At 44.2% G+C, this 12,389-nt stretch overlaps 1 protein-coding gene across 1 annotated transcript in view; it reads right to left on the bottom strand.

Annotated features, from left to right (window-relative positions):
• CGNL1 (cingulin like 1) overlaps window positions 1–12,389 on the bottom strand; it is a 158,350-nt gene that overhangs the window by 75,375 nt on the left and 70,586 nt on the right. Inside the window, exon 8 of the mRNA XM_039230651.1 lies at window positions 6,878–7,090. Coding sequence (XP_039086582.1) covers window positions 6,878–7,090 — 213 coding nt within the window. The remainder of the gene's footprint in view (window positions 1–6,877; window positions 7,091–12,389) is intronic.

Here is a 12,389-nt window from a genome sequence, read left to right as displayed (position 1 = left end):
ATCATGACCTAAGCGAAATTCGGACGCCTAACCAACTAAGCCACCCAGGCTCCCCCAAATGGATTATTTTAAAGCAAAGTCCAGATAGCCTACCATTTCACCTATAGAGACTTCAGTAAGTTTCTTTAAAAAGATAAATGACTCTTGGGGTACCTGGGTAGCTCTGTTGGTTAAGTGTCCAACTCTTGGTTTCAGCTCAGGTCGTGATCTTATGGTTCGTGAGTTCAAACCCAGCATCAGGCTCTCTGCACTGACAGTGCAGAGCTTGCTTGGGATTCTGTTTCCCCTCTCTGTCTGTCCCTCCCCTGCTCACGTGCTCGCATGCTCTCTCTCAAAATAAATAAACTTAATTTTTTTAAGATAAAAGACTCTTAAAAACAGTAACACTATTGGACCAGCTGGGTAGTTCAGTTGAATGGGCATCTGACTCTTTATTTCGGCTCAAGTTATGATCTCATGGTCTGTGGGAATAAGTACTATGTCGGGCTCTACACTGACACGGAGAGCCTGCTTGGTGTTCTCTCTCTCTCTCTCTCTCTCTCTCTCTCTCTCTCTCTGCCATTCCCATGATGGTGTTCTCTCTTCTCTCTCTCTCTAAAAATAAATCAATAATAAACTTTTAAAACTAAAACTATCATCACCCCTAAAATTTTTGCTTACTTTATTTCTTAATATTAAATATAAAGACAGTGTTTAAATGTCCCCAATGACTTGAAATAGATTTTGTTTTCTGCAGGTGGTTTGTCAGACCCTCTGGAGGGTCTGACAGAGAACTCCAGAATGTTCTCCAAACATGGTCCATGTGTTGGATATGGGTCTCTGCCTCTCAAAAGTCTCTTTTAATCTGTAACCATCTTATCTTCTATTGCACCCCGGGCTCCAGCCCAGAGCCACATCTCACTTTCCCACCTACGAGGTGTTGAATATGCTGGACCTGGCACCTCAAATGTCCTCAGCCTCCAGGCTCAAACAGCACTCGCCTTCCACTCCACATTCCCCCTTCCCCCAGCACAAGCCGCCTCCCACAGCACCTAGCCACACTTTGCTTGGGGCATTTACTCTTCTCCGCTCTGCTCTCAGCTTCAGCGTTACTTCTCTCCCCTTCAGTCTTCTGGAAGGTACATTTCTCTGATTTATCTTCATAACCTTCACCATACCTTGCACTTGGCAATGGTTCAGTAAGTAAATGTATAAATGCTGTATTTACAAATAATACAAGTGGAGAAGTGAAGGATGGCAAGAGTCTCACACATCTCCATCCTCCTTCCACTTCCCCCATCCACTCATCTGAGAGAGATTTGTTGACTAGATGCTTATGTTGGGGCCCTGAGACGGCCTAATGGCCCAGAAGTCATATTACACAAAAGTAAAAGTGGCTCTTTTAACACCCTCAAAATACGTGTATCTTTTAGACACCAATCAGTCCTCTGAAGATCAACATTAACATTATGAAACTGCTCTCAACAGACAAGATCTGGTCATTTTCACAAGAAACAATTTAAATTCATAAATGAGACCCTAAAACAATCTAATGCCTTAGGACTGTCAGGATTCAAAGGGCATCTCCTCTTCTGTCCCTTCCCGTCCTCCACAAACATTTACTGAACACCTGTTAAATGGCAAGCACACTGGGGATGCCTAGTGTCAAATGATGACAGTCTTCAGCGTGAGAGGGAAGAAAAAACCCAGAACAAGATTTCCAGCATTCACTGGTCCCTGGCAATGGTAAGGTCCAAGAAGCAACCAGGGAACTCCTTGGAGGAACTGCAAATCTGAGCTGAGCCTCCTCTCTGGGAAATCTGAAAACACTAAACTGTCTGCACCTCTCTTCTGCACAAAGCGTTGAAGATGGAAAGGGTACAGATGAAAAAGAGAAGCTAACGGCTTCATTTTTCTACCAGACAGCAGTCATTCACATCCCCACTGACGGTCCATTTCCTCACTTGGATTCCAGCCACTGCCACAAATCCAAGGGGAGAGAGTATTTCCTTTCCAAAACTAGAAAGAATATAAAAGGACATGGCACAAAGAAGTATGTTATAAAATACAGTGTCAAAGTCCTTAAGGGTCCTTTGAAAGAATGTCTGATAGAACTCCCTTTTCTAGCAAACATGAAGATCCATTTCTCAATGGGAAGGGAACGCAAGTAGCTCACCTAACACCCCAAATCACCACTGCTCGGAGGGGAAGGTACACTTCCCTCTGCTGCACAAGGAAATGCCACAAAACCATGGCACTTGGGGCTCAGGTCATGATCTCATGGTTCGTGGGTTCAAGCCCCACATTAGGCTCTGCACTAATGTGCAAAAACTGCTTGGGATTCTCTCTCTGCCTCTCCCTTGTCTGATGCTTTCTCTTGCTTTCAAAATAAATATATTTTAAAGAATTAAAAAAAAAAAAACATGGCACTCATGAATTCTCATCTGGTAAGCAATCATTCTATTCTTAAAAAAGGTATAGCTGCTTATGTCACAGTCTCTATCTGGATTACCTGTAAAATGTTCTTAGTATAACTTGGCAGTTTTCACCAAATGTTCTAGTAATTTAAAACTTTTAGTGCTCAAGCTCAGGCCAGGATGAAATATTTTTTACTTGACAACAATAAAATAACACATTAGGAGTTTTTGGCCCTGAGGCAGTGGCAAAAATTAGAAAAACCGATGCCAGGAAATTGGGCTGCCTCCTAAGACATACCAAGGAAATAAACTTTTTAACACAATGCAGTTCCTCTAAGAAATGTCAGTTTTTAGTCACAGTGGTGGGTGAGTCCTTCCCCTGAAATAGGCAAAGGCTAAAGGCTAGTGCACACATTTAAGAAACAAGATACCAAATTAAAAAATTGTATTTAAGGGGTGCCTGGTTGGTTCAGTAAGTTAAATATCTGACTCTTTATTTCAGTTCAGGTCATGATCTCACAGTTCTTGAGATCGAGCTCCACATCAGCACAGAGCCGCTTGGGATTCTCTTGCTATCTGTCCCTCCCTCTCTTTCAAAATAAACAAATAAACTTAAAAAATTATACTTAATTCACTCTTCTCCAAATAGTTAATAGAATAACCTTAAAATTCTATTATTGAATACGCACATGTAAATAATGTAACAAAAAGGCAGCATCTGTCTGCTAAATTGACTTTATTTTTTCCACTAGATATGATTCATTCACATTTGTTCAGCAACCACCTTCAAAAGCAAAAGCTAAACAAGGGACAAAAACACAATCGTGACGCCCTTTAAGAAACTGCTGGGAAACGCAAAAGCAGTGTGAAGGAATTCACAGAGCAAGAGCAAAGTTTCCTAAAAGACCTCCCACATCTCAAGCGCAGAAAAGCCAAGAGAAAACACACACCAGGGACTGGAAACCCAGTTACGAGGGGAATCTGTCATCCACTTCCTTTCACTCATCAGAAATTACGCAGATGTCACTCTGTGCCAGACTCTGTGCTGAACTCATGTGATCTTTATCACATGCCAGCGGCCTGCAGATGGGTTGAGTTTGGTCTATATCATTCTTTTCTTGCTAATTTAAACGTCAGGCGATCTCACATCAAATTCCAGATATCTGACTTCTTAAAAAAAAATTGAGAGATCGCAACATGGGGCAGGAGTCCTTCACTGACAACTTTCAATGGCAGTTGAGAAGCAATGGACTCCACAGCAAAGGGCACACTTTCCAGTTTGCCACAATCTCCACCATGCCCTAGTGTCGCCCCCAACAATACGCCCAGTGGTCCACATATTCATGTCGTTGTCCGGGCCCTGAGGTACTTAAGTTTGCTACTCCCACTCTAGGAAGAAAAGGGAGAATAAAAATGTCCCCTGAGCTTCTTAAAGAAGCTCAGAGTCTAAGGAAGTCAGTAGACATGACGAGTTACAACACGGTATCATAGCAACTACAGGAGATGAATAACAAGGGAACAACAGAAGCCCTAAGGAAGGTGCAACTAACCCCACCAAGGGGAATGGAGGTATCCAGTCACCAACACAGGGGAGAGAGGACATTTGGAGAGGGTCTTGAAGGATTCTCAAGGGGGTGGTCTGGCAGTAAAGTGGAAGGGGGTCAGCTCACATGTACAGAAAGGTGAAAGGACTAAAAGAACGTGGAGTTTTCTGGAGATGGGGTTAGGTAGAAAAAGGACTCCTATCACCTACCATACTAACAACTTGGCACTTAAGTCTGCAACAATGGGGCGGGGCACCTGGGTGGCTCAGTCGGTTAAGTGTCTGACTTCGGATCAGGTCATGATCTCACGGTTCGTGCATTTGAACGCCGCGTCGGGCTCTGTGCTGACTGCCAGCTCAGAGCCTGGAGCCTGTTTCAGATTCTGTGTCTCCCTCTCTCTCTGACCCTCCCCTGTTCATGCTGTCTCTCTTTCTCTCTCAGAAATAAATAAAACAAAACAAAAAAAAAAAGTCTGTAGCAATGGAGCCAAGAGAGCCTCTAAGCACAGGCTGACATGATCAGATGTGTCCTTTCAGGGGAAGATCCTGATAGCACTATAGAATATGACCTGGGGGCCAAGAACCTTGCTGGAATGCACCCCTTTGGATGCTGAGGTGCACCCCCTTCTTAGTTTCCTGGTGCTTAGAAGCCTTACACTCTCTGCCAATGATAAGTCTTGGTTATCTCCCCTGTCATTTCTATCACAAACTCATTTGGGTCAACAAAGGTATCTTTCTTAAATTGGCCTAATGAAAATGCTGTACTTGGGGCACCTGGGTGGCTCAGTCAGTTGAGGTTCAGCTCAGGTCATGAACTCAAGGTTCATAAGTTCAAGCCCCACAACAGGCTCTCTGCTGTCATTGCAGAGCCTGCATCAGATCCTCTGTCACCACCACCCCCGCCCATTCCCCCGCTCGTGCTCTCTCAAAATTAAAACATTTTTTAAAATGCTGTACGTTAACATACAATACTGACCTTTGAAAGAGTCAAAATGTGAGGGGCGCCTGGGTGGCTCAGTCAGTTAAGCGTCGGACTTCATCTCAGGTCATGATCTCACAGTTCGTGGGTTCGAGCCCCACATCAGGCTCTGTGCTAACAGCTAGCTCAGAGCCTGGAGCCTGTTTCAGATTCTGTGTCTCCCTCTCTCTGGCCCTCCTCTGTTCATGCTCTCTCTCTCTCTCAGAAACAAATAAAACATTTAAAAAAATTTGTTTTAATGCGAAAGACTACATCTCTATAGATGATCTTGATTCCATACAACAAAAAGGTCCTCTTTCACCTACCAAGTTTCCCTTCCCCACTTGCCATATATGTGAGAGGACCTAGAAGCTTCTAATAACATATCTTGCATCTGATGCATGGCACAAGTTTAACGTTCCTTACATTCAGATCACTATATGTATGCCCAAAACACCATCCTCAACTACCCTTCAAAGAATAAACATGTTAACTCGAGCTTTGATGTCAAGTCTGAAAGTGATAAAGACATGTGGGTTCAAAGGAGAATCATCTTACTCAACAGCCTACTAGAACGTCCCCCATGAAACAACAGCACAGAAAGGCCAAGAATAAGCATAGCAGGCTGATGCGCAGAAAGAAAATCAGATGGAAAAAACAGACATATCCCCTCAAAGCAACGAAAATTAAGTCACTTTCCATTTTCCTTCAAACTAAACCTAATCTCCAAAAACACCCAAACCAAAACAAAACAAAAACCTAAGGCAAATCAATGAGAAGCTCTTTAAAAACTATCTCAGTTATAACAACCCCAAACAGACTATTTCCCAGACCCTTTATTGTTATAACAAACACAACCATCTTTCACTTCTTGTCATTTGCAATTACCATGCCATAATTGAAAATCAGTGAATCACTATGGAGCTTAGGGGAGAAGGGGGCCGACAAGCTCAGAGAGTCGCCGTAGTCATCACAGAATAAGCCAACAATATCAAGAGTTCTTTTCTCATCCTATTTAACCTGTGCATTGCAGAGACTCTACAAAACTTTAGACTCTGTAATCCCTCCCAGTCCCTAAAGATGGCATGATTATTTCAAAGCATTTTCCCCTTCAAAACATTGCTTTTTCTCTTCTTCAACAGCCAAGATGAGGCCTGCACCAAAAAACCTCAATATAATTTACAATCTATGTTGTAGAAGCCAAGAATTCAATTAAGAGAAAAATTATCTCACAAGGGCTCGGGCAATTTAGCCAATTAACCCTGATGGAACTCTGCTGATAAAAGAACCCAAACCATTTTGGGTTTTTAAAAATTTTTTATTTTTTTTTTTACTTTTATTTATTTATTTATTTATTTATTTTTTGAGACAGAGGAACAGAGAGAGAGGTAACACAGAATCTGAAGCAGGCTCCAGGCTCTAAGCCGTCAGTACAGAGCCCGATGTGGGGCTCGAACCCATGGACCATGAGATCATGACCTGAGCTGAAGTCGGACACTCAGCCAACTGAGCCACCCAGGCGCCCTGAACCCAAACTGTTTAACAAAAGGCTTCACAAGCCTAAAGGAACAGGCTAAGGTAGGGGTAGGGGTCAGGATTCCAGACATCTGGTTCCGGTCTGCAATCCTGAAGCAAAGCCACTCGATGCCCTTGGTTTCAAACCCTTAGGCACACCTGGAGGGGCCCAGCTCCCTGATAGGCCTCCAAATCATACCCCTAATGACGGCATTATCCACGTCCTTAAATTTATAGACTCAAAATGGTCAACAGCAGCACTGCTGAGCTCATTATTTGTGAACAAGCTCTATTTCCACGATCTGATGAAGCTGAGTTCCACTCTGTAGTGAAAAGAAAAACAACCTAGCACCGGTGTGGGCGAGGCAGTCTCACCCCTTCGTCTGTCCCCAAGCCGCACTCTCACTCTCACGCCCGGGGCCAACATGCCCGGGCGTTTGACCAGACCTGGCTCAGCGGACTCACCTTGGTGGCCTCTTCTACGCTCTCCCTCAGGGCCTGCAGCTCGGCGTCGTACTGCTCCTTCAGCTTGTCCATCTCCAGGTCATGGCTGGAAACCTCCTCCTTCAGGGCCCCCTTCAGGGCGGTGAGCTCACGCTCCCGCTTTCTTAGGAGGTCTTCCTGCTCCTCTTTGGCGATGAGCAGATCCTGAAGATCCTGTTTTGCCTGTAAGAGTTCCTAGAGAGAGGAAGCATGAGCAGGGAGGCGAGGGTTAAACGTCTCTGCTGAATGGCCCCGCATGTCCCCTCCAGTTGGGTGGCCCAGACAAAGGGCCGTCCTCCCAACGTGTCCTCCGACTCCCTCCTCCCCACACTACACAACAGTGTAGACCATCTCCTCATCCTTTTCACTCCTCTGAGGCCATCATTCCCCTTGATCAGTCTGTCTTAGCTTTTTTGAGATTTGATTTGAGGAAGAAAAAAGGGAAGCTGATTTTCTTTTCATTGCTTTGAGGTGGCATGTGTGTCTTTTCCATCTCCCCTCCTTTCCATGCTACGGATGGTCTGTTGCCCTCGCAATGGGCTCGTGTCCACTGTCTGGGCTCGCTGAACTTCACACCACCCCTGGGTCCCTGTGTGTGGTCAAACCCTTCATTCACAGCCCTCGTACTGGGAGGACTCTGCCCAGGCTCCTGTCGCACTTGGGCAGGGCACACACTCACATACTCTCTTCGTTCACTGCCAAGACTTGCTGAGAAAAGTCACAAAACTGGGGCAACACGTTCCGCTACAAATCGTATTACCTAAACCCAAGTGTGTCCCGCCAAAAGTTCAGCATTCCTTGGACTTCACCATCTTTGCCCCACTGGGCTCTCCGTAAGTCTGGGACACGTCCTCTCCTGCAGACACCCCCCCGTCACGCTGGCAGGCCCTGGACGCAGCTGCCACGGCGTCCCCGCCACTTCGGTCTTCTCCACACGCCTGGCTTCCTCCCACCCGCAGCCACTTCCCACACAACGAGCTGCCCCTCGCCAGCCTGCTCTGGCTCCATCAGCGATCTGTTTCAGGTGGTTCTTTTCTCTTTCCTTGAATCTATGCTCTGTCCCTCAAGGCACAAGAATCCACTGGGTCAAGGGGAAACCACAACAATAAGCTTTGCCACTGAATTTTTAAAAAGTATAATTTCTGTTCACTGTGCTTCTTGACCACCTAGTCACTCTTTTAATCTCTTGGTATATGACCCTGGATCCTACTGTACTAAGACTGGCCCCTCCAAGGTCATAGTGACCTCTCAATCAGCATGTCCAGGCTTCCTCCCAGTCCTCTTCACTTTTCTCGAGTGACCCTTCTTTGATCTTCCCCACCTGCTTTTTAAAATTCTCTTTTGCCCTGCAGTTCAAAGACACTACATGCCTGTCTTCTTCCCTCAGGCTGTTTTTTCTATGACCATCTTCTCTGGCTTTTCTCTCCCTCTTCCCAAAAGCTGAGATGATCCCCAAGAATGCAACTTTGCATTCTTTATACTCTTTTTTTGGCAAGCTCATCTATCTCCTCCCCACCCCCCACTATTCATTCTAAGTAAGTCCCAAACCTTTACCTCCCAACTCTTATCTGGATTCGGACCTGCACTTCTAGTGACCCACCGGACACAGCCATCTGGATGTCCCACGGCCACCTTGGATTCAGTAGGTTTATATTTTTCAGTGAATTCATCAGGTTCCATCCTTTCCTCCTCCTTTGTTCATTATTCTTATAAATGGCACCACCTGCTTGGTGGCACAAGCTTGGACGCATCCTTGACCTCTCTTGTCCTTGTCCTTGAGGACTAACAAGTTAGCTCTGTAACATCTTAGAGAGCCTTTCCCTCCCCTCCCTGGTTTAGGCTCTCCTGCCACCCAACTGTTCACTGCATCCAGTTGCTCACCCATGGCCCCTATGACATTATCCTCTGTCTCAAGCGCCCTTCTTCCCTCTCAATCCCACCTGCCTCTGCCTTTCAGAAAATCCCTGAAGACTCAGATCCAGGATCTCCTACAAGAAGTCTTCCTTGAATCCCCTTCCTGATACCCATCTGACTTTAGCTGTGTCTCAGAGCACTTCATACTTTCACCTGGCCGTCCACAGAGATTATTCTCTTTTCTCCCCTGCTAGACGATCAGCCCCTTAAAAGAAGAATATAGATCTGACTGCATTTTTGGTGCAAAGATCAATGATACTGGGAATATGTCTTTTCTCCATATACATAAATTCACACGTGCAGTGCAACAGAAATCTGGAGATAACAGATTCTAAACTGATCTATTTTTTCACTGGTGGCTTCTGAGTAAATACACACCCTGTTCTCTTGGAGTTCCTGGGGAATCAGAGGAATGGCTGCCATCTGCGGCGCCAAGGCCTCAGCGATGGTAAACTACTTTCCATTTGAGCAGTATGTCGCTGATGAGGGGATGAAAATACAAATGACGATCGAGTCTCTTGCCTTTTCTCTGGGACGTGCACATGCACTGAGCCAGTCCCAGGGTAGAACCACACAGCAAAGACCAAGAGAGCCCTTCAAGAATCTCGCTAGCAGGCGCTGATAAGCTCAGATGAAAGCTCAAGAGATTCATCCGGGTAACTAGCGCAATTCTGGTTCTTCCAAAGCACCAAGCACAGAACACATATGCAAATCTTAAGAAAATATATCCCATCCTGACAGGTATCAAAGGGGACATTCCGGTGCGGATGCTGCTGGCCCCTCCTTAAGAGGTATCAGAGACCACCGCCCCCACCCCCCCGCCCCCATCACGGTCGTGACTGGCCACCCAGCAGGTCTTCCTGGGCTCTCTGCCAGCCTCTTCCTAACAGATATTGTGATTCTAACCCCATTTCCTGCTCTTACTCAGACACATTTCTCAACTGTTTTGATAATAAGGTAGTTCCTCTTCCCACACTTATCTTTCCCAGGATGTATCTGGGCTTTGTGTTGCCTTGTGTGTACTCCCACCAATGCGTGTCAAGAACCTAGGTTTTTAGGGTCCGTTTTACACTGACGTGCCGTTATCTGTGGCCACGGCTATTGCTTAAGTGGTCCGGGGTGAACAAATCCAGTCAGATCACGCCTCACGCTATCACTTAGCAGCACTTGAGGTTTTCCAGGGTAGAGACCAAAAAAACAAGAGAGATTTCAGAAACTTTACCCCATCGCCTCAGTAGCCTCATTCCCAGTTCGATCAAGCCAAAGAAAGGAGAGAAAGTATATAAATTTCAAAACGTTAGTAAATACCAATCAGAAGTGACCATGCCTCTCTAGATAGTATCCAAGAGATAAAAACCTAGTGAGTATGAATGTGTGTATGTGAGCAGAATTGATTGTGCTTGGTACTTAGTATGTAATAAGAATTGTGCTAAGCATTTCCAAAGATCCTAGGAGATGAATACTCAAGGCGATTAATATTATTCTCATTCATAAATGAAAAAAAAAAACCTCTGGAGCTCTGAGACACTAACATGCCTGCATTCACACAGCTTAAGGTGGAAGATGAGAATACAGCCTGGATACCAATGCCCCTTGTCTTAATCACACAGCCTCGGCGGGCCTGACCACAAACCTACACACTCTAGAGGGATTGAGGAGCAAACAATTACACTGTGCTCTGGCTCTCAGCTTCAAATGGAAGAGAATACCGTGTTTGGCTGGAAGTGACCATAAGGAGGTCCGCTTCTAAAGAAAAGAGACACGCCCAGGGCACCTGGGTGGCTCAGCGGGTTAAGCATCCAACTTCGGCTCAGGTCATGATCTCATGATTTGTGAGTTCAAGTCCCGCATTGGGCTCTGTGCTGACAGCTCAGAGCCTGGAGACTGCTTCAGATTCTGTGTCTCCCTCCCTTTATGGCCCTCCCCCGCTCAGTCTCTGCCTCTCTCAAAAACAAATGAACATTAAAAACAAAAAACAAAACAAAACAAAAAGACATGCCCAGAACCCAAAAAGAAAGAAAAAAGGCTGAAAGAAAAAGAAAAGTCCGCTCTGGAACCTGGCTGTGAGCACCAGCAGCAAGTGGCTGTCGGGACAGCAGGTGCACTGAGACACACATTCCAGAATATCCACAGCAGCAACTTACTTGCCCATATAAAGCTCACTTTACACATCACCTATTCACACGTATTCCAGGTCAAACAAAAAATGCTTCTCTCTTCAGTATAAATGTTTCCCAGAAGTTCAACAGGCTCCCTATCTCTGGCCCACACTCACTAAAAGGATACATAAGAGTGTTATTTATATCAGAATTGTAGCTGATATGGAATTATGCAAATTTTGTTCCCAGAAGAATGGCCTAGACAGCACTTCACAACTGATGAAAACCATGATTATTTTTTAGTAATTTTTAATTAAAATCTGTATAATAATTCAGTCATATCTTGCAAGTTTATAACTATTTAGAGACCTCATTTTTGAGCACAGTCTATTCTCAGCTCAATATAATTTCAATACCAGCATATTTTAAGTACTTGCATCTTGGCAAATGCCAGGGATAAAACATTACCAGATTCTGTTGGGAGTAAGGCCCATCTATCAGCACTGTAGGCTCCCATCAAAGGTGATGCTTGGTAATTAGACAAATCCACTGACATGGCACTTAGAGCAAGGTCACATGTTCACCCTCTACCCCCAGAATGGAGAGAAATGCATTCATGGACAGAGAAGGTGCTAAAAACTTGTTGCATAATCATTTTTGTAACTTGAGATTTTTTTTTTTAAAGTTCAGAACCATCAATTACTTAAGAATAATAAAGTCATCTTATTTTTGGTCAGTTATATGGCTTATCCTAAGAAAATTGTATTTTTTACTATTTCTTTCTATCTTCTTTTAAGCTCTTTTATTCTCTCTGAATGTTACTTTTCTGTTTTGTATTGGTGCCCAATATTATTTAACAAAATGTGAACTATTAAAAGAGATTTCATGAAAAATCTTGTGGATTGTGGTAAGCCTCACAAAATAAAAACCCTTCAACCTTTTTCAAACATTCAAAAGCAGAAGTGTTTAATGTTCATTTGTGCTTAAGAGCCTGTTCTAAGTCAAATGCCATGGAAAACTTGGCCATAACTATAATCTGTTATCGTATTTCCCCAAGCCACTTTTTATTAAGATATGAAAAATAAATTGAATGTGACAAGGAGATAGGGCCTATTTTATTAGGGTATAGAAACCATAGATCATTCTTTAAATGTCGCTGACAAGTAACAGGAATTTGATTAAAACAGTAAGGATGAATTTCCCAAGGAGAAACCCACTTTGGCACAGAAAAGCTACCTGTGCCCCTAACTAATCCTGCAGAAAGACAGCAATAGATGATATTCCTCCCATTACAGGAAGAGGCAAATAATCAGAAAGCCAGCAACACTGGGAACATTTGTAAGAGCAGATGTGCTCTGTTTCCTTTTCTGTGTCTCTCATTACCAACCTGAAAACACATCACCAAAACTGAGGTTCATATGCTTATCCTAGTTATCACTAAGTCAATAAACTATTCAATTAAATTATATCAATATTTGCTC

The sequence above is a fragment of the Hyaena hyaena genome, unplaced genomic scaffold (assembly GCF_003009895.1).
Source record: "Hyaena hyaena isolate Hyena2069 unplaced genomic scaffold, ASM300989v1 scaffold_49, whole genome shotgun sequence".
In the NCBI taxonomy this organism is placed as follows: domain Eukaryota; kingdom Metazoa; phylum Chordata; class Mammalia; order Carnivora; family Hyaenidae; genus Hyaena; species Hyaena hyaena.
The sequence above is the reverse complement of the archived record's forward strand: the minus strand, read 5'-3'. Positions and strand labels throughout refer to the sequence as shown.